Raw genomic sequence first — 23565 nt, forward strand, 5'->3', positions numbered from 1 at the left:
TAGAGAAGGTGAGACCTTCTTGAGGTTGGACAATGGAGCAAGAGTTGCTGCCAAGGCCGTGGAAAATGTTTACTTATTGTTGAACAATGATTTTAAGTTGATTTTAAGAGATGTTTTGTTTGTACCTGATTTGGTGAAAAACATTGTTTCCATTTCTATGCTAGATAAAAGTGGATATTCTGTTTGCAACATTTACAAGAATGAATGTTTAATTGGTACTGAAGAACTTGAAAACGATCTCTATAACTTAAAATTGAAAGATATTCCACTAAACAATGTCCAAGCTATAACAACAACAAACAAGCGAAAACAAGATACTCTAAATTCGGCACAATTATGGCATGCTCGATTAGGACATATTTTCCTAAGAAGGATGAACAAGCTAGTGGGAGTGGGCATGTTTGATATGTCTGATATTAATGCTCTCACGACTTGTGAATCCTGTCTAAAAGGAAAGATGACCAAAATTCCCTTCAAGGGCCATGTGGAGCGAGCCAAAGGGTTATTGGATTTGATCCATACCGATGTGTGCGGTCTGCTTAGCATCACCACTAAGCATGAACATGCCTACTTCATCACCTTTACCGATGACTTTTCGAGGTATGGGTATGTGTATTTAATGAAATACAAATCTGAAGCCTTTGAAAGGTTCAAAGAATTCAGAAGTGAAGTAGAGAAATAGTTGGGACGAAGCATCAAGACACTTCGATCGGATCGAGGTGGTGAGTACTTAAGTGCCGAGTTCCAAGAGTATCTTAGGGAGAATGGGATTCTCTCGCAGTGGACTCCGCCCGCTACACCACAGTTGAATGGTGTTTCGGAGCGTCGTAACCGGACTTTGATGGACATAGTTCGGTCTATGATGGGGTTCACGGAGTTGCCGCCATCCTTTTGGGGATATGCGCTTGAGACAGCGGCACTGTTGTTGAACAATGTCCATTCAAAGTCAGTTGATAAGACACCATATGAGATATGGATGGGTAAGCTTCCCAAGTATTCTTATCTTAGAATATAGGGGTGCCCTGCTTATGTGAAGCAGGTAGTGGTAGATAAATTGGATAGTCGATCCATTTTATGTTACTTTGTGGGATATCCAAAGAATTCGGTTGGATAATACTTCTATCATTCCCAAGAAACAAAAGTGTTTGTTTCTAGGAATGCAACCTTCTTGGAAAAGGAATTTCTATTGGATAGAAAAGGAGAGATGATAGAACTCGAAGAGGTTCGAGAGACACCCACAGTTATAGAACCCACACCCGAGGAGCCAAGAGAGGAGATACAAGCTCCTAGAAGATTCGAGAGAGTCTCGAGACCACCTATGAGGTATGGTCTGCTTCTTGAAGAGGGCCATGATGAGCCTAACCATGGATGTGATCCAAGGACCTTCAAGGAAGCGTTATCTGATGCCGATTCATCCAAGTGGCTTGAAGCAATGGAATCTGAGATGAATTCCATACATTTGAACCAAGTGTGGAATCTCGTGGATCCACCTGAGGGAATTGTTCCTATAGGGTTTAAATGGATTTACAAGAGGAAACTTGGGGCGGATGGGAAGGTATTGACCTTCAAGGCGCGATTGGTGGCAAAAAGATATACTCAAAGACAAGGAGTTGACTTTGAGGAAACCTTTTCTCCAGTTGCAATGTTCAAGTCCATAAGGATATTGCTAGTCATAGCTGCATGGTATGACTATGAGATATGGCAGATGGATGTCAAGACAGTCTTTCTTAATGGGGATATTAAGGAAGAGATTTACATGTCTCAACCTGAAGGGTTTATATCTGTCGGAAGTGAGCATATGGTATGCAAACTTCATAGATCTATTTATGGTCTAAAACATGCATCTAGGAGTTGGAAACTTAGATTCGATAGTACAATCAAAGAGTTTGGTTTTACTAAGAATCCAGAGGAACCCTGTCTGTATAAAAAGGTCAGTGGGAGTGCTGTGACATTCCTGGTGCTTTATGTTGATGACATTCTACTCATTGGGAATGATGTAGAAATGTTGCAATCAACTAAGATATGGTTAGCGAGTAAGTTCTCGATGCAGGACTTGGGTGAAGCATCTTTTGTATTGAGAATACAGATCTATAGAGATAGATCGAAAAGATTGATTGGTCTCACCCAGTCCACATACATTGATACCATCGCGAAGCGGTTCTCGATGGATGAGTCCAAGAGAGGACATCTACCAATGTGTCATGGCGTGTCCCTATCCAAGTCTATGTCTCCCAAGACTGATGCAGAGATAGCGGCGATGACACGCATTCCTTATGCATCTGCTATTGGTAGCATCATGTATGGGATGATATCTACACGTCCTGACGTGGCTTTTGCACTAAGTGTAGTGAGTAGATATCAATCGAACCCTGGTCTTCCACACTGGAAAGTTGTGAAAGACATCCTCAAGTATTTGAGAAGGACCAATAAGTTGTTCTTAGTCTATGGGGGTAGAGAACTGAAATTGGAAGGCTATACCGACTCTAGCTACCAAAGCGATATCGATGACTCGAAGTCAACCTCTGGGTTCGTATTCATGCTCAATGGTGCGGCTGTCTCTTGGAAGTGTTCAAGCAAGACAGTACTGCGGATTCCACCACTGAAGCCGAATACATTGCTGCATCAGATGCAGCAAAGGAGGCTATTTGGATAAGGAATTTTGTCCAAGAGTTGGACGTCATTCCTAATGGAGTTGCTCCTGTCTTGGTGTTGTGTGACAACACGGGAGTTATAGCTCAAGCAAAGGAGCCAAGGTCTCATCAAAAATCCAAACACGTATTGAGAAAGTACCATATCCTCTGAGAGATTGTGGAAAGAGGAGATGTCTCGATTGACAAAGTCGGCTCCGCAGATAATGTTGCTGATCCGCTAACTAAGCCTTTACCTGGACCATTATTCGAGTAGCATCGTGAATTGATGGGTTTGAAGCATATGGGTAGTTGGCTCTAGTGCAAGTGGGAGATTGTTAGAGTAGGTGCCCATCGAGCCAAGTGTTGGCCGAGTGTTCACAATGAAACTCTATGTATAAACAATCTTTATTTTAATAATATTTGAAATTAATATTTTGACACATCTTTATCTGTATACCCAAGCTAGTTGCATAGATAAAGCCCTTGAATGTACAAATAGTAGAAAGAATATGAGATGCTCATATGATGAGTATCATGAAACTCATATTTGGAATACTGTATATTCTAAACAGTTCCTAGTCGATTCAGCCGCCGCTAAGAAGGATATAGGCCGCTCGAGTTCGAGACTAGTATCTGCGATGTGAGTACCATGTTTCATTGGTAGGGGACATTGTGATGTCAGAGCATGCAGATAGGTGCTTAGTCGATTCAGCCGCCGCTAAGAAGGATATAGGCCGCTCGAGTTCGAGACTAGTATCTGCGATGTGAGTACCATGTTTCATTGGTAGGGGACATTGTGATGTCCGAGCATGCAGATAGGTGCTCCTGGTAGAGTGCACTGAACAACCCTCCATAAAGGACTTTCCAAGTGGTTCTCACTTATCGAGTGGAAACGTCCTAGTTTATGGTTGTACACCATTAGTACTTATGACCCGGGACAACATTGAGACTCTATGTGCTAGCATTACTCTTTGACTTATTTACCGACTCTCAAGGGGTCATCAGGTGGCAAGGTTGGGTGTTTTGTCGAAACATATAGGAGTCGATGCATTGTAGTCGAGGATTCACCGCTTACCTTCGGGTATGGATATCCTATGTGTATGTAGTATGAAATCTCTGATCAGAGTATGGTGGTAATTATTAAAGGGGTTTCATAAATTACACCATCGATGCAACTACAACATGACACATAGTATCGATTCATTGACAACTCTCGATATACCAATGGTTGTCGAATCGGTCGGGATATATGAGTTGAAGGGACCGTACTTTACGCTAACCATAATTGAATGGTTCTTGCAGGCACTATCATTTGATACCTAGGGAATCATGTAAGCGATGCTGCTAGGCGTTTAACATGATTGGTTGGGTACTATCAGACTTGAGTTCTGACGTTCTTATTATCAAGGAGTTGATAAGTAAGAATGGAGCAATTGGGGTATGCTCAAATAAGGACAAGTTTAGTCCGAATCACATGGAGATGTGAACCCACGGCTAGTTGTATCAATGAACCATTGAGGGTCACACAAGTGCTAACTTTCTAGATCACGTTGAGAAGTAAAATAGTTTAATGTGTTGAACGGCTTATAAAGGAGTTTATAAGTGTAAATAAAATAGAAGTATGACTTCTATAAGGAGAATGTAACTTTTAATTTGAGGAAGTGTTCCTAAATTAAAAGTTGGCCAAACGAGTAATGTATTTGAAAATTGTGATTTTCATATACATTATTATGGACTAAATTAAATTAATTCAAGTGTTGAATTAATTAAACACTAGTGGACCTAGTAGAGTCCAAATAATTAAATTGATTCAAGTGTTGGATTAATTAAACAACATTGGGCCTTGTAGAGCTCAATTAGAAATAATTATTAAACTAGTGGGCTTGAGTAAAATCAAGTAAGATTTAATTGGTCTCAAATTTGTTTGAGACAATTAAATTAAATTCCATGGGCCTTGTAATTGTTATAAGCCCAAATAGAATGTGCATGGGGAGGTGAAGAGTTGGGAGACAACTTTTTCAATGTTCAAGGCTTGGCATGCAACTTTTTGGCTTTAACTTTTTTCACAACCAAGAAAAACACTCCTCCCTCTCTCCTCCCCTCACCATGGACGAAAATTCTTGCCCTATTCTCCTCCATTTTTGCTTCTTCAATTGTTGATGAAAGCACACACTTCTCAATGAAAAATGCTCTAATTTTTCTAGTGCAAAATTAGAGTGGTTCTAGCTTGTTGGTGGTGGACCTAATTTTGAAGGAAAGATTCAAGAACAAGGGTAAGCTTGTAGATTGTCATCCTTTGAAGAGCTTAGTTGTTTGACAACTAAGTTGGAGCCATCATCAATCTTTTAAGATTGATAGGTATATTTTCTAAACACACTATGAATGTCATATTTTTTGTTTTTGTATTTGCTACACACTAGTCCTAGAGGTGCTCAAAATTTTATGCTAGAAAATATGATTTTCGAAAATTTTGTTGCTTCCGTTGCGAATTCGGGCACCTAAAATCGATCCCTTTCAATATAAGCCTATGGTCGTTGATCAACTAATTGCATGCAATCTCTGACTATGTATCTATCAATCCAATAAATCATTTAAACTCTCTTTTGGGCATTAAATCAAACAATTTGCATACTCTTTTCTTTTGTATTCCCTTTGACATAATTGAGACATAAAATGCCTCTAATATACAACAAAGTGTATTAATACATAGCATAAATCAAATGAAAGGGAATAACATGTTAAAACCACTGAAACACCATACATATATTATCGTGTGAGCACAAGGAAATGAATTCCACTTACTACACTTGGAAACCTTGATTCTGAACTCTTGGTTGAATTCCTACAACAATAAACCATAAATAGAACCATCAACAACCCAATAATCACAAACTCATATCATAAAAGCCATAAAATCAACACCATCAACAAACCCATGATTTCCCAACATCAATCCAAGAATAAACAAAACCACAAGCTTACCTTATCTCCTTGAACCCAAAAGAATCTTGTTCTCACTTCAATAATCCAACAATAAGCTTGAATCAAAGAAAGGAAAGAAAGAAATTGAGAACCCTAACTTCGTCCTTGAGCTGCAAACCGAGAAGAGTGGAGAGAATGAGGAAATAATGAGCCAACTTTTGTCTTATATCACTTAAATCTCGAAAACACGCTTTTACTGTACATGCACCGCGGGTGCGCTAGCTTCATCACCGCGGGTGCGCTGAGTGTACTAGACAACATACAAAAATCCGTAAGGAACGACCGCGAGCGCGCTGCCTCTTGGACCGCGGGTGCGGTGTCGTCTCTGCCCAAACACCGCGGGTGCGGTGTCTAACTGACCGCGGATGCGGTCACCTCTGTAGCCACAACAAACTTTGCATCTAAAAATCGAATCGCAACGCCGTTTCTCCTCATAATCCGGCAACACTCTCAACAAGAAAGTTGAACCTCTATGTCATATCTAACCACTCCCATTGACCTCATACCAATTGGCTCAACATACAAATTACCATGAATTAAATCGCAACGACGCTACAATAAAACCACATAACACGTATAACCAACAATACTATAAACCATAAATCGCAACTCTTAACATCAAAACTATACTTAAACTTAACCAAATAGTCAATAAACATATATTAAATCTTAAACCGTACCGTTCACCAAGCTTGGCTATTACAATCTCCCCTCCTTAAAGGAATTTCGTCCTCGAAATTGACGTCACTGCGCAAACAACTCAGGATACTTCTCTTTCATTTCATCCTCTGGTTCCCACGTGGCTTCTTCAATCAACTGATTCCTCCAAAGGACTTTAACAATGCCGATCTCTTTATTTCTCAACACTCTAACTTTGCGATCCAGAATATGAATTGGAATCTCTTGGTACGTTAAATTCGGCGTCAAATCCAATGGCTCGTGGCGAAGAACATGGGAAGAATTCGCAATATACTTCCTGAGCATGGAGACATGAAAAACATTATGAACTCTATCAAGATCTGGCGGTAGGGCTAACCTGTAGGCTCGATCACCAACTCTATCCAAGATTTCAAATGGGCCAATAAATCTTGGACTCAACTTTCCCTTCTTACCAAACCGCATCACACCTTTAAGAAGTGCAATCTTCAAGAACACGTGATCGCCAACCTCAAACTGCAACGGCCTTCGCCGTACATCAGCATAACTCTTCTGTCTCGACTGTGCTGTCTTCATTCTCTCTCGAATAACAGCAACAACATCAGCTGTCTGTTGGACCAACTCTAGACCCAACATATTTCTCTCACCAATCTCGTCCCAATACAAGGGAGATTTACACTTTCTGCCATAAAGTGCTTCATACGGTGCCATGCCAATCGTCGCTTGATAGCTATTATTGTACGTGAACTCAACAAGAGGCAATTTGGAATCCCAACTACCAGGATAGTCGATAGTACAAGCTCTGAGCATATCCTCTAAAATCTGAATAACTCTCTCTGATTGACCGTCACTCTGGGGGTGATATGCTGTACTGAATGCTAACAGTGTACCCATAGCTCTGTGCAAACTCTTCCAAAACTCTGAAGTAAATCTAGGGTCACGATCAGACACGATCGACACAGGAACACCATGAAGTCTAACAATCTCTGCTATATACTCTTCGGCATACTGGTTCATGGAATACGTCGTTTTGATTGGAAGAAAATGCGCTGACTTGGTCAATCGATCAACAATAACCCAAATAGAGTTAAAACTTTTCTGCGTTCTGGGAAGACCAGTCACGAAGTCCATCGTAATATGCTCCCATTTCCATTGACGAATCGGCAATGATAGCAATGTCCCAGCAGGTTTCTGACGTTCAATTTTCACCTTCTGACAAGTTAGGCACTGATAAATAAACATAGCAATATCCTTCTTCATACCTGGCCACCAATAGAGTCTACGAAGATCCTGATACATCTTGGTACTACCTGGATGTATCGAATATGGCGCGGTATGTGCCTCTGTCAATACGTCTCGCCGAATATCATCACCAGCAGGAATACATATACGGCCTCTGAGTGTCACCAAACCATCTCTATTCATCCCAAACTCTGAATTACCTCTCTCCTCTGCTCTGGCTCTCATCTCTATCAACTGAACATCAATGGCCTGCTCTCTACGGATTCTGTCCGTCAATGTAGCCCGAATGACCAACGCTGAAAAGCGAGCAATAGTTCCTGGGACTACCAAAGCTATCTCCTCTCGTTTCAATACTAACAACAATGGCTTCTGGATCATAGAACTCAAAGAAGAACTCGACTTATGGCTCAATGCATCCGCTACAATATTCGTCTTCCCAGGGTGGTAACTAATCGTCACATCATAGTCTTTGACAAGCTCTAACCACCGTCTCTGACGCATATTGAGTTCTTTCTGGGAAAACAATCATTTTAACTCTTGTGGTCCGTGAAAATTTCACACTTTTCGCCATATAAATAGTGTCTCCAGATTTTCAGGGCGAATACCACAGCTGCCAGTTCCAGATCATGCGTAGGATAATTCTTCTCGTAATATTTCAATTGACGAGAAGCATAAGCTATAACCTTTCCACGTAGCATTAGCACTGCACCGAGGCCCTTCTTCGACGTATCGGTGTAAACAACAAAGTCCTCTGAACCACTGGGCAATGCAAGTACAGGAGTTGACGTCAACTTATCTTTCAACTCTTGAAATCCACTTTGGCATTCATTGGACCACTCAAACTTCACAATCTTTCTCGTCAAATTGGTTAACGGTAGGGCAATCTTGGAAAAATCTGAAATAAAACGACAATAATAACCCGCCAAACCAAGAAAACTGCGTCTTCAACTCTTTCATCTCTGTCGGGGTCATTTTGTACGGAGCCTTAGAAATAGGAACCGTACCCGGAACTATATCAATCACAAACTCTACATTTCTGTCCGACGGTAAACCCGGCACATCATCCTCAAATACATCAGGGAACTCTCTCACAACATCAGTATCATCAATATTCAACTTAACCATTCTATCCATATCAACAATCGAAGCCAAAAACCCATCACAACCTCTAAACAACAACTTCTTAGCCTCAAGACACGAAATAAAAGGTAGGACCAGCGAAGTACCTGCACTGGCAAGCATACCTTCCTTATTTCCATCATCTGCAAATTTCACCGTCTTAGCAACGCAATCAATCACTGCACAATAGGTTGATAGTCAATTCATGCCAAGTATAATATCAAACGCAACCATCGGAATAACAATCAAATCGGCAAAAACCACTCGCCCATCAATTTGAACAGAACACGCATACACAATAGACGTCGGGCACAACACATCTCCCGAAGGCAATACAACATTAAACTGGAGGGGAAGAACAGAAGGAACTAAGCCCAAAGATCTCAAAAATAGTTCAGACATAAAACAATGACTAGCACCTGTATCAATCAATGTCGTAGCTACTCTGCCTGAAATTAAAATAGTGCTAGAGATCACAGAAGAATCATGGTTTATACCTTCCTTCGTCATGGTAAATATGCGACCCTGCACCTTCTCTTTACTCGATCCTCTCGGACAGTCCTTGACAATATGGCCTGCAGTGCCACATCGGTAGCAAGTGTGAGTACCAAATCTGCACTCTCCCCTATGATGCCTACTGCACTTGGGACACAACGGCTTCTCTGGATCAAATGGGACTGTCGGTGCTTTAGAACTCGGCTCTATCTTGCCTTTCCCCTTGAAATTGTCTTTCCCTCTTTGGCTCGAACCCTGACCTCTTTGAGCAATAGCCTGTTGCCTCGCATGTCTCTCTCTTGCAATATCTTTCTCATCTTGCTCGGCTAACAAGGCTTTAGCCACAATCTCTTTAAATGTCACCGCCTTAGACATATTGATGTCCCTTCTGATCTCTGCTCGAAGACCTCTAATGAAATGAGCACCCTTGTCTTTGTCATTGGAGGCAATATATGGGGCAAACAGACAGCCCTCCTCAAACTTCAGAATGTACTCATCGACATTCAAACCTCCTTGACGAAGCTCTAAAAATTCAGTCACCTTCCGAGCTCGAAGTGCATCTGGGAAGTACTTGTCGTAGAAAAGATTAGTGAAATCCTGCCACTTCAATGCCGGAACATCAACACTTACCTTGGTAGCATTCCACCAAATACGTGCAGCTTTGACTAACATAAATACTGCACAATCAACTCTGTCCTTGTCTTCATATTTGAGATGATCAAAAATCGCCTCAAGTGCTTTGATCCACTCTACAGCCACCAATGGATCAGTGCTTCCTGCAAACTCAGGCGGATCCATCCTCTTGAAAGCAGTAAAGATTCCATCGGTTCCAACTGCTTGAGCCACTTGGGCCTCTCCCTTGGCCTCTACCTTGACCTGTACCTTGCAAACGGAGCAACTGCTGAATCTGTTCACTGTGAACCTTGGCTTGCTCTTTCAATAACTTGCCGAACTCGCCGACAACTCTTGATGAGGAGCTATCCTCACCCTCTGAAGATTTTCTCTTATGAGGCATTAACTCCTACAATATGCTCACATAGTACATATCAACCAATGACAATAAATAGATGTAGAAGAAGGCATACCCGGACTGTTGAAAGTAGACGAAGTCATATGCATTGGTCCGAAGAACGTTGCTCTGATAGCACTGAATGTAACACCTCTGACCAGTTTTATTAAAATAGCAGCGGAATACTAAAATTTTACTTGAAGGGAGGAAGGATTTAAAATTCTCTTGAGATAAAACATTTACAATTAAAAATATAAACATGATCAATCAAATGCAGCATCAAAATACAAAATATCGTTTTTGATCATGTCCAAAATGCTAACAAAATAGCCTTCTTTCTTCCCTCTTTTATGCAGATGACCTCGGCTCCAATCAACGTCCTGGCCCGTCACTCTTATCTGCATCACATGAATAACTGAAATGAGTATAAAACTCAGCAAGTGGAACTCTTACATAGCAATGGATACATATCATACTCTGTAAAACATGGCTTTGAAAACATTAAATACCATCAACTCTGAAACATAAATATCATAGCATGAATAACAATAACGATGATATTTCTCTTTTCTCTGATGGATTGATATCTAAATAGTATCTCTGTCTCTGTACCTATATGCCATCGATATAAATCGATACTCTGTTGGGATACAAGTCTATGGTCGTTGATCAACTAATTGCATGCAATCTCTGACTATGTATCTATCAATCCAATAAATCATTTAAACTCTCTTTTGGGCATTAAATCAAACATTTTGCATACTCTTTTCTTTTGTATTCCCTTTGACATAATTGAGACATAAAATGCCTCTAATATACAACAAAGTGTATTAATACATAGCATGAATCAAATGGAAGGGAATAACATGTTAAAACCATTGAAACAGCATACATATATTATCATTTGAGCACAAGGAAATTAATTCCACTTACTACACTTGGAAACCTTGATTCTAAACTCTTGGTTGAATTCCTACAACAATAAACCATGAATAGAACCATCAACAACCCAATAATCACAAACCCATACCATAAAAGCCATAAAATCAACACCATCAACAAACCCATGATTTCCCAACATCAATCCAAGAATAAACAAAACCACAAGCTTACCTTATCTCCTTGAACCCAAAAGAACCTTGTTCTCACTTCAATAATCCAACAATAAGCTTGAATCAAAGAAAGGAAAGAAAGAAATTGAGACCCTAACTTCCTCCTTGAGCTGCAAACCGAGAAGAGTGGGGAGAATAAGGAAATAATGAGCCAACTCTTGTCTTATATCACTTAAATCTCGAAAACACGCTTTTACTGCACATGCACCGCGGGTGCGCTAGCTTCATCACCGCGGGTGCGCTGAGTGTACTAGACAACATACAAAAATCCGTAAGGAACGACCGCGGGTGCGCTGTCGTCTCTGCCCAAACACCGCGGGTGCGGTGTCTAACTGACCGCGGGTGCGGTCACCTCTGTAGCCACAACAAACTTTGCATCTAAAAATCGAATTGCAACGCCATTTCTCCTCATAATCCGGCAACACTCTCAACAAGAAAGTTGAACCTCTATGTCATATCTAACCACTCCCATTGACCTCATACCAATTGGCTCAACATACAAATTACCATGAATTAAATCGCAATGACGCTACAATAAAACCACATAACACGTATAACCAACAATACTATAAACCATAAATCGCAACTCTTAACATCAAAACTATACTTAAACTTAACCAAATAGTCAATAAACATATATTAAATCTTAAACTGTACCGTTCACCAAGCTTGGCTATTACAAAAAATCATCTTATTTTTTATTAATTATGTTGTCTCACATGTATCAAACAATTATTTAATATCCAAAAATAAAAATAAAACAAAAAATAATTTAAAAATATTAATATTAAAAAAAATTAATTTAAAAAATAAAAATAAAACAAAAAATTAATTTAAAAAAAAACAATCAATCATATATTATAACACTTTTCAAATATTACCTCGATTGCATTTTTATAACATCTCTAAATGCAGCAAATTAACACAAAGGAAAACATATGCACAAATTAATATTAGAATGGTGAAAGATACACGTGGCAAATTACAGACGTTTCTTACAATATGAATATTTCTAGGCATGACAGAGCTTGACTTGATGAGGGGCAAAAGAGTGACCGAGAACCTACATCTGTACTGATTAAATACGCACCAGTGACAAATTTGGAGGCAAAACAAAAGAAACTTCATCTTTGGACCTGATCTGGTGCATGGCTGCTAACAGTGATCGATGATGAACCAGGCCTACCGTTTAACATCGCATTCTCTGCTGGAGGAGAGAGTCCCCATGTTCCTTCGGATTCTGAGGGTTCTATCACTTTGACAGATCCATCTGTCAATCCAACTGCAAATTGGTTTGGCTCCTGTGGATATGCAGCGATTGCAACTGGATATGCAAATTGGTTTCTGCGATGAAATATAAACTGTGTAAGATAATACCATTTACTCTTCTATTTAAGCACCAGGACATTGGACTGAGAAAAAAAAAAGGATGCCACCGTAGAATTTGAATGATATCAGGGAGAAGAAAACGCAGCATCGAAAAGTTCGACCCATAACATGAAGAGATCCTTTAATTTGAAGAAAAATGAATGACATTTAAACGAGTGTAGCATGAAGTCCCTTATTCTAAGCTTTTTGATCATTCATGAACCTAAATTATCATAAAAAAGAGTTGAAAATACTTGTGATGTTAATCACGAGGCCAAGAAGGTGACATGGTTTTCTTACCCATTAAATGTTGTCTGGGACATATATGCAGATGGGGCAATGCGGCATCTTAATCTCAGAGTATCAGCGTCAAAGATTCCAATATTACCATCGCAAAAGGAAGCAAAAACAAGTTGACTGTTGCAGGAGTACACAGCACATGATATTGGAGCAGAAAGAGCACCTTGCGGAAGCCACTATTATGAGCAATATCCTTAGAACACAAGATCATAATAAATGCATCCAAAAGAAAGAAAAAACACATTGTATTATGTAATTTCTTTACCTGCCGTATACGCTCCGTCTTGGAGGCATCATAAATTGCCAACTGCGTCTCATGGGATACAAGCAAGCGAACCTGGTCTAAATGAAACTGCACCCGGGTATCACCAGTAGGTGCTTTGCCAGCTGGTAGTTGCAAGGGAACTGCCTTTCTCTTCTCCCATGAGTCAATGCTCCAAATGCAAAGCTGCATAAAGCCATTTATCAAGCAAGGAAACCAAATTTCCATTCCAATCGCATATAATATTTCAAAAAGAAACTATTTTGACAAGACCGGAAAAAAGAACTTGCACAACACTTTGTACAAGAAGGAAAAAAGAGTATAAAACAAAACTAACCTGAGCATCAGCACCAGAAGATACCAATATGTTGAGGTTAGTGGAAAAAGCTAAACCAGTAATGCGCTTCTGGTGGCCTTTCAGTTTTGATTTCACCTGTCAAGATTGCAACCTAATTAATTAGTAAATGTAAATTAGGCGCAAACGTGTGCACCACCACAAATAGCAGAAGTTACAAATAACATAGAACAGATAAAGTTTACCTCATCAACTCTGACATTGTAGATATGGATAGAAGAATCCTCCATTCCAATTGCTATTATGTTGTTATCTTGTGGGTGAAATGCCAAGAAAGTAGAAGCTGGTGGCGGTGGCATAAACGTAGTCATAACCTGACAGAATATAAAATACTAATACCAAATATCTGGTCAATCAGAACACTTGGCATGTGGAATCTGTGAACTTACCTTAAATGTCATCATGTTGAACAATGAAACCTTCCCACCAGCAGCAGACATCACATAAGAGTCATTTTTAGAAAGAGCAATGCAGGGAACTGCTTCTTCAAGGTTGACACCTGTGAGGTCATTAGTCATAACAAGACCACTGTTTGGTTGCCACTGTTGTGGGACAACATTGGCAGTGGCCTTAGACAACAGCATATTTAGATAAAATCTATGAAACGAATCAAATAAGCTGACAAACATGAGTTAAACACCTGAATTCATTCCATTACCTTTCCAATCGGATTTTGCTCATTGCGCACCCACTTCCACAGCTTCTGGATACCATTCGATCCAAGTGCTAGTATTCCAACACCTGAATTTGTATAAATAAGCCGTGCAACCTATACACAAAACATGTATAGTAACATATACTGGATTTTTACAAAAAGATTAAGCATAAATTAATAGATAGATACCTTGCTGGTAGCATCAGTGTTATCTGGCATGGTTACCATGCGGCATTGCGCAGGGTCTAAAATTTCAGTCAACTGCCAGGGTTTAATCTTATTGTTAACATCATCCAAAGTTCTTGGCTTTTCCATGCTTCTACCCACGGAGTCAACGCCATTCTGAAACAACAAGCCATAATTTGAAGTTCATAATCAGAAAGCAAAGGAAATGAGAGTAAGAAAGTAAGAGAACAAGTTGATTCCAAATTACTACGTATTTTTATCCAGGCAATCAACACAGAAAATAAAAAAAAAATAATCGAGAACGAGTTAACAGTGTCTTTGTACATTATAGGTGATGAAAATTTGATATACAAGAATGGGTGATGAAAATTTGACATACAAGAACGGGTGATGGCCTAACAGGAGAGCTCCTCTCTACTTTACAATTTACAGGAGAAACATTTGCAACAGAAGATCCAGAGACCTGCTCAAAAGAAAGGAAAATATTGTTATGCAATGACATTGTTACTCAGCTAAAGATTAGGATGAACAAGAATATGTAGCACCTTAATCCCAGCTTCCATCGGAGATCTTAAAGCTTCGAAAGGTGAGGCTTCAACAGCTCTTAAGGACCTCATACCAGTAGCATTTGCTAAAATCTTGATTGCATTGTCAGCAGTGGTAACAGCAAGCAGATTCCCTTCCTTGTTAAATCTCAAGCGCGGAAGATTCTGCATCAAAATATGTTTCAGAATCGAATTTCTTAAATTTTTATCCCACGAAATAATAAAGGAGATAGTTTAGATATTATAAGATGTTAGTCATTACAAATAAAATTTACAACTCACCGGAAGACCACCTTCTGCATCTGTGCTCGTAAGTATGTTAACATTATCCATGTCCCAAAACTTAATTTGATTTTCTTCACCAACGGCCAGAAAGTGGTTCTGGGTTGTATCAAACTGCACAACACCATTTGACTTCTTCCTGAACCCAGTATAAGTTCTCTTTATGGCACCTTCACTTTCATTCCATTCCACTAGAAAGGAGTCCCCATCTTTACCTGTTCCACAAGAGAACAACCTAGAAAAGGAAAAAGAATGTCCATGAATGACTTGTATTAAAAAAATAACGTGACAAAGCACATGAATCAGCATAACCAGATGCAACAGAATTGAGTAACAAATGGTATCTTACCTACTTCCATCTGCACTATATAGCATAGTGGTGCACCAATGCCCAGGAGCATCATAGTCAACTCTGGATCCCATATTATCGTAAAGCCAAGCTTTAATTTTCCCATCAATAGCAGTTGAGAAAATAAACTGCAGCCACAAAAGAAGAAATTATTCAACACTTAAAGAGTGTCCTTTGATTCTTAAAGCAATAGATGCTGGCAAAAATGTTTGCATTCCAGTACTGTAGAAACCAAGTGACCTCCTATACAAGAGTAGAAAACAAAGTGCACATGCAAGGAAATTAGTGACAGCTACAACAGAGCAGATCAATTTGAAATATGCTTGGGCAAGAAGAAGGAACTTAACTAAAACTACTAATATTTCAACGAGGATCGAATATCCTGCAAATACAGTTAATAACAAGAATATTTTTTGTGAGAGATGTAAAATAAAGAGATTTTTCCATAATCTAATATTCTCCCACTTCTAGTTTTAGGATTTCTCTGCTGTATGTGAGAGCATGGTTTGGCTCACAAAAAAAAGTTTTGTATTTGCGAAAGTTACTACATTTTATTCTTTGCTCACCCAGCAATTTTGGGAACGTCTTTATTGTTTGCATTTCAAGTTCTTTGTAAGGTCTTTGTCTATCAAGTAAACACTTCCACATCCATTTTCAACATTGCCAGGATTTCAGGAAAAAAAAACGAATTAATCTCCAGGTTATGTTGAGGTCATTATGTCCTTTTTATACAGCAGATGAACCTTTTAGGAGACATAAGGCTTGAAATTATGGGATTTGAGACCAAAATTAATCAGCAAACTGTTAAAGATATTCCATCTCTCCAATGACTTCAACTTAAAATTGATTGCAACAGGAATCCTCCACCCCAAAAAAAAACCAGATCAACAGGGAAAGAAATGAGATTAAAGAAGACAACCATAAATTATAGCATCCTTCAAGCAGAAATCCTTATATACCTGATTTTTGTAACTTTGCAAGTTTCTCTTCATTAAAGAAAAAAACCTTTCCTCCTAAACTTTCTGTAGATTTTACAAGAATGAGCCAATACTGAACTTTTTTAAAAAAATAATATTCCTTCTCTGATGGAATACCTGAATATTCTCTTTCTGATGAGGACAAATAGAATAAACGGGTGCTTCATGCCCTTCGAAGTTAAAAAGTTTTCTTCCTGTTACATCCCACACCTGTTTCAAGTTTATCCTTCAGTCATTTTGTGACAGCGATAAGAATCTAAATATCATCTTTCCAAATGGATTTTGAAGTTTCCTCGTCACCTTTATCAACTTGTCATCTCCACAAGTCACAACACAGAGCTGTTTGTTTGGCTGAGCAAAAGCAATGTCATTTACGCTTCCAATATGAGCATCAATCTGCAGAAACAATGAAATTAATACCTTTTGCTCCAAACACTTCAATGACTAAAAAAACACACACAATACCTCAAGATGCTGGCGCAGGTCACTTGGTCCCACAAAGGCATACAAATGGATTAAATGCTTGGAAAATGCAGCTCCTGCATCATTTAGAAACACATATCACAAACAGATCAGATATATTATTCTAACCACAGCATTTGGGGAATATAAATTTACCGCAGAAAGTCCCATCTGGGCTCCATGTAACTCGGTTCACGGCAAATGGTGCATCCTTCGCAGCAGAAGTCTGTTCAAAAGTTTCGCTTATAAGAAAACAGTAACAGCGACTGAAAAGTACAAAAGGAATGGTCATACAAATAATTGGAAGTATGCTATTTTTTTTAAAAAAAAAAAAAGAATAGTCTAGGCTACAGTGCAACAACACTTGTACTGCAAAAAAACCACTACTAGGAGTTTCAGAATATAAGGGACGTGAATCATTATATGTAAAGGGGTATAATTATACAATAATAATATTCAGCCTTCATTATTAACCTGGAATGTTGATGTACAAGCTAGTATATCCCAGATTTTGAAGGACTTCGAACCCAGCTTCTCCCTAATTCCAGCTTCCCAAAGTATTATCTCGCCATTATTGCATCCCACTGGTAATAAACATTGTAAAAATTACAGCTGGTGCAATTCACAAGGAGAAACATGGTCTAGAATTGTTTCAAACACAGACTACGAGAATATAATACCAAGAAGCAACATATGGTGTGAAGGATGAAACTCCAAGCTTGTTACAGGAGATCCTTGATTCAATGTGAAAGCTACATTTCTTGGTAAGTCATCCAGGGACCAAGATACTGGTTGGCGAACAGTGGGATATGTAACCTGGACGTAGCATAAAAATTATTGTTCAAATAACAAACAAACAGCTTATTTTTTGTCGTATTATTTGTATTCTGAACACAACAGTCTTACCTCCTCAACTGATTGTGCAGGACGCAATCGCTTCATCAATTGCTCATGATCAGCATGCTGATACTCAACCATACCAAGTGTAGCTGGAGGAGTAATTGGGCGCTTCAAGATAGAAACTGTTGTAAAATACAAAAAGTAAAAGCAAAATACGATAAGCACCATAGCTAATTCACACGATTACCATCCCATCATATTTGTTGCATAAAGAAACTCATAAAGAAAAAACAAAGCTTGTCACCATTCAGCTTCTTTAGCACCAAATTTCGGACAAATGTAGAAGTTTTCACCTTGATTAGGCTGGATAGGTAATGAAGATGCTGTAACAACCGCTGCGTGAACAGATGAAGTTGCAGCAGCATTCACCATCCAACCAGCTAAAGCATTAGCATTGGCAGCAGCTGCTGCAGGTGGGAAGGGCTGCAAGTATTGAAAAGAAGTGGATATGAATTATTTTGCGAGCATCATACCTGTTGATGATTGGACCACAAGGACAAAATAGAATCAGTAAAGAACATCATCATAATCAAACATTCTTGTATACCCCATGAGCTCCAAGTGATGTGTAAGCAACAGGCTTCGCAACTGCAGTATTGGGAAGATTGACAGGAGTTGGAGCAAGAGCCCCATTTGGAGGATTGCATGTGTGATCAGTGAACAAGGTTTTGATGTCTGGGTTTGGCCTTGGATTTTTACAGAGCTGGTGCTGCCAATTCAGACTGTAAAGACAAAGTTACACTTCAAATATGCAGCAAAATCGGAAAAAGACGAAAGATAATAGCACAAAAGTTTGCCACTCTCAACAATAAACATACGGAGAAGAAACAAGGGATTGAAATTCATGGCACGTGGCATAACAGCAATTGATCTCACAGCACGCAATGACATGGTTGTAGAAATCAGAGACCAGTATACCTTTGATTAATAAGGGTTCTCAATCTAGAGGACTTCAAAGTAGGAAAAACAAGTTTTTCGCGGAAAAGAGGATTTGCTTCAATTAGCTTTTTGAGTTCAATCAACATTATGCTACGAGCTGTCTTAGTGTCACCATACTTGGAGAGCTGCTCATTTTCCCTGCCATCAATAAAGTTTAATAAATTTAGGATAAACAAAAGTTTCCATTTTAATTTCCACTATACATATTCTTTTATCAATGGGTAACTTGAGGAAACAAATAATTACATTTCACAACAAAAGAACGATTTATTTAGTTAATTAACGAATAGACGACAAAATTTTACTCACAAGTTCCTTCATCATTCCTCAGTCCTCGATTTATGTAAGTTTTACAATATGTCATTCATATCAGGGAAAAAAAGGTATAACTAAATAAAAAGAAACATCATATCTACTACATAACCAATACAAATCCACTTCCTTGGACATCGAGGAAGGTGTCTTTAAAGTTACAATTCAAACTATTTCTTTTCCTAAGCCAACTATCAGCAGCAAAGCAACAGTTCTTCACCATTACAATTGTATAACATAAAATAATCAAATCCAATCCCTCTCTGGTAGGTCTCAACCGTTACATATTTGTTTTGATAAACAAAATAGCAGTTATATTGCTAGCATATTTTATGCACAGTTGGTTGTGGCATAGAAACAAAATTACTGGTTTAATGATAGTTTGGCATAATCGCTTGTAGTAATATTTAAAAATAATCATAAGGATTACTTGATAAATGATGAACTATCAAGTAGAACTAACCCAAAGAAACATCCTGAAAAATCCCCAACTGGTATGTCACGGCGATATATATAACTACTAGTTTTCTATGCAACTATATATGCATCGTTCAAGAACAAGCCAAGTGCTGCCTACTTAGGAGCTAAGAGCCAAGAGAGGGTTGAAAGCTATTCTTAGAAGATTCAAGAAAAAACAACTCACATTTACAGAACCTATTGAGAGTTTTAGGTGCCAATTCAATTAAAATTCAACAGCTCAAAATATTAAAGAAATGAATAATTAGATTAGTTGAATGAGAGATTAGCTTGCAGACCATGACAACATATAAAATAATTCCATACAAACTGAAAGAAGAGCTATTCAGTGCTTAACTGATGTTGTCAGCGTTTAACTGGCAAGTTGGCCGACATAAAATTACACCAGGGATTGTCTTGCCATTTGTACAAGAGTTTGCCAAGTGGATTGCTTTCAGGAGTGGAAGAAGTGCGGAGAAGGATTTATCCTTCGAATATCTATAACCTGGTGTGTTATTTACATTCCGCAAATTTTATGTTTCCACGTGTATTTAATAACTCATTCAGTCGAGTTTTTTGAATATGTTTATATTATTTCCTGTAAATGGTTTTCCTGCCCCTGCTATTACTCAACCAAAGCCTACCGTATTGCTTCAAGTCCAGCAATCACTTCGCATGTGCCCTCGGTTCTAAATGCTATTACATCTTGTCCAATGTCATACGTACATATATTTCCACACAAATAAATGATAACTTTTCACTTCACTTGGATCAATAAGAGTCTACAGTGTGATTTCAAAAAGGGTTAGTCCACGACAACTTCAGGACACTTTGAGATTAACAAAACAATTCCGATAAAGTATTGTCATTTTCTCAACATTCCTCCGGGCTCTGACACCATCTTTAATAGAGAACACTCCATTTCAAATGAAGGTATGAATCTTAGCATGTGTTGGGCTCTTGTCAATCTTGTAATGAAAATATATATTTAGCTTGTGTTTGATAGCAAACAAAAACATTTGTAGTGAATCATAAATATGTATTCAGACAATCTTTAACAGCCATGTAAGTTTGTCGATATCCATTGTCACATAGTATAAATAGTTTCACGAGCATGATTCCTAGTTTGATAGAGAGAAAAGTCGATCTCATGCAAACACAAGTAATATGATCAAACATGAAAAGTGAAACCTTCTCGTTGGTCATCCATATTTATCTATTCACGGACTTCACACACATTTTCAAGATCAGAGGAGCCACGAAATTAATTCAATGTATATTTTTATTTCTAAAATATAGATGAAGAAGATTCATAATTACAATGAGATTTTTATGTTTTCAAAGCAATTTTCTGAGAACGACTTCTTCAATTTAATTTACCATTTAAAAACATCAGCGATAAAATGTAGTAAAGAAATCATATACTTAATTTAAAAAACCGCAAGTTAAAGAGGGAGATAATTTCCGAGACAATTATGAAAAAGACATGAATTATAACCAGTTGAGTTCTTGAACCCTGTTTAATAATGGAAAGCTACCTGAAATTGCCAAGCGTTAACAGCTGAGTGATTTCTTTATACAAATCCTCGTTGAATGTTGAGAACACTTTCAAGTCATTCACCAGAATTTCGACTGCCTTTGCTTTGTCTTGCCTAATGATAGAAATTTTAGTAATCAAATGGGAAGAAGTAAATATTTTTGATTGAACAAATTGAATGAAATTGAATTATATCATGTGGAAATCTATTTAAAGTTTACTACCAAGTACAAATTTTGAGTTTACCTATCAAGAGCTTCAAGATACTTTTGTTTTCGTATCTCAAAAAATATCTTCATTGAATATCTGTTGTCATCAACTTTTGTAAACCCAGACAAGTATTTCTCAACTTCCTCCCAATCACCAGCATGCACTTTCTCTTCAAAGTATTTCATATTAAAGAAAAAACCTGATTCTTGCTCGAGCCTAAAAGATAGAGTAACAAATGATTGATGAAGTCGAGACTCGAGCATTCTAGTGCTATGTCATTCTCACATTGAGTTAAAACAGAAGGAAATAAGGCAGTTCAGAGTTATTACAGTTGAAAAAAACACTCTTCAAATAACAAAGACGCCAACTTCTCTACTTAATAACTTGTCGAACAGAAGCAGGATTTCTATTTCAGTTATTCATGGTCGTTCTCTTTCCAACCCGAAACAATTACAGAAGTATAGGTCATCAAATATTATTCAACTTGATTTGTATTTGTCTCATTTTCCTCCATAGACAGATATTAATGAAAACATCATCTGAGGTGATCTAAATATGTCATGTTAACAAAGTGCCTGAGAAGTAATAACAGGTCATGATCGAAAAACAATCAATTGCCATAAATTTAGTTTCAAAATTTGTCTAAAAGCAAAAGCTGGTAATAAAACTTATGTAACTAAAACAACTAATCATACCAAATCAACTGTATGCGTTCTCCTATTTTCTTATTGGCTTTAAAAATAAATAATTGTATATCACTAAAGTTTGGTACTTTACCATCACATCCTCATAAAAAAATCCTCAATCACATGTACACACACACACACAAACCAACAGACAAACGGCAAAAAAAAAAAAGAGTTGCTAATTTCAACCACATAAAAAATCAAAATATAATACAAACAAAAAAGGCAGAAGCTTAAGATACCTGTGTACAGACTCCTTGAATTTCTCCTCCTCCAGAAACTGAAGTATCAAGAAAACTAACTCCCTGCTCAGAGACGACATTTCCCACCTAAGACTCAACAAAATCAACAGATCGGCGCCCCCAACAACAAATCTCAGCCGCTAACCGACGGAACCTCAGCCCCAAATTTCACTATCCTCCTAGGGTTTTCTCCGTCTGGCACACGATAGAAAGGGAAAGAAAGGCTGCGACGAGAGAAATCGGAGAGAGATGTATAGAGAGAGAGAGACTACGATATATACATACATACATGCGACGTCTATACATATATGGAGAGAGAGAGTCGAATTGGAGGTGGTGGTGGGGAAAAAAGACTTGGTCTCGCTATCTTCGATGCGTTTGGCAGGGGTCTTCTTTTTCACACTGACTTATCACTGATAAGTTCAAAAACTTATATAATCCTAAGTACCTATCAGCGATAAGCAATCTTCTAATCAGAATGCGTGACACGGAGGATAAAGTGTTGTGAGTGGCCGGATTTGAAATGGAAGACTTAAATGTACTTAATCTTGGGGTTTGGGTTACGTCCATAGATGCAATATATAGGTCTGCATCATGTCGCTTTCCTCATTTAATTACAAGCAACAAAATTTTAAAGATATTTAATTAATTATTATAATTATAATTATATAAAATTCACTTATAAAAACACATTTTAATAATTTTGATATGATTTTTTTCATTAACTTTTATTTTTCCCATTTTGTTACATTAACATTTTAAATTTGATTTTCGTACCTTAAATTTTAACTTTCATCGATTGTTATCTAATTGTTAACGTAATAACTTGACAAATCAATATTTTTCAAAGTCTTGTTATTATTTTCTAGTGTCACTTCAACAATTTTTGGTGTTATATCAACAATTAGATCAAAATAGTCGAAATTTTAAAATTAGTACACCAATAAATTTCACTATACATGTTATGTTTTAAGTTTCTTATTCTCATAAATAAGTAATCCAACTTCTTAGCTTCGTTTAAAAAAAATATTTCATTTTCTTTAATAATGATTATCAAATTTTTTTATATTAGAGTTTTTTAGTCTTCATATTTACTTTTGTTTTTTAAAAATAATACTTACATTAAAATATATTCTTATTTATAAATTTTTGTTTTAATTATAGTAATGATCTTTTTAATTAAAAAGATATCATATAAATGTTTGAATCGTAAGTTACATCATATTATTCACTACTAAACAGACTAATAAATTTGCATTATTAAATTTGATAACAATAATTAAACATCGAGAATCA

The 23565-nt window shown here is 37.7% G+C and overlaps 1 protein-coding gene and 1 pseudogene across 2 annotated transcripts; both read right to left on the minus strand.

The window, feature by feature from the left end:
* Positions 1-12165: 12165 nt before the first annotated feature.
* On the minus strand, positions 12166-22631 carry LOC142544271 (topless-related protein 3-like). 2 transcript variants are annotated; one of them, XM_075651339.1, is made up of 25 exons: positions 22270-22631; positions 21378-21557; positions 21133-21246; positions 18806-18964; positions 18435-18609; positions 18181-18310; positions 17894-17976; positions 17668-17803; positions 17462-17571; positions 17144-17213; positions 16991-17064; positions 16826-16921; positions 16643-16735; positions 15549-15676; positions 15200-15434; positions 14918-15082; positions 14752-14835; positions 14376-14528; positions 14190-14300; positions 13921-14100; positions 13717-13845; positions 13514-13609; positions 13180-13362; positions 12915-13090; positions 12166-12590 (listed from the first exon to the last, which is right to left on the minus strand). In XM_075651339.1, the coding sequence occupies exons 1-25, from the start codon at positions 22347-22349 to the stop codon at positions 12371-12373; spliced, it is 3360 nt and encodes a 1119-aa protein (XP_075507454.1). In that variant the 5' UTR covers positions 22350-22631; the 3' UTR covers positions 12166-12370. The 2 variants fall into 2 exon arrangements, with proteins under 2 accessions (XP_075507454.1, XP_075507448.1); XM_075651333.1 differs by having other exon boundaries at positions 17894-18009; positions 22270-22630.
* LOC142520876 (topless-related protein 3-like) overlaps positions 22403-23565 on the minus strand; it is a 9821-nt pseudogene continuing 8658 nt past the window's right edge.

The sequence above is a fragment of the Primulina tabacum genome, chromosome 1, assembly GCF_025594145.1.
Source record: "Primulina tabacum isolate GXHZ01 chromosome 1, ASM2559414v2, whole genome shotgun sequence".
Lineage (NCBI taxonomy): Eukaryota > Viridiplantae > Streptophyta > Magnoliopsida > Lamiales > Gesneriaceae > Primulina > Primulina tabacum.

Excerpts from the sequence above, each read along its gene's own strand:
- LOC142544271 (XM_075651333.1), bottom strand. The coding sequence starts at position 22,349 with ATGTCGTCTCTGAGCAGGGAGTTAGTTTTCTTGATACTTCAGTTTCTG. Across the intron at positions 18,311-18,434 it reads CATCACTTGGAGCTCATGGG|CCCTTCCCACCTGCAGCAGC; the intron begins GTATACAAGAAT and ends CAATACTTGCAG. Across the intron at positions 15,083-15,199 it reads ATGCAGAAGGTGGTCTTCCG|AATCTTCCGCGCTTGAGATT; the intron begins GTGAGTTGTAAA and ends ATTTTGATGCAG.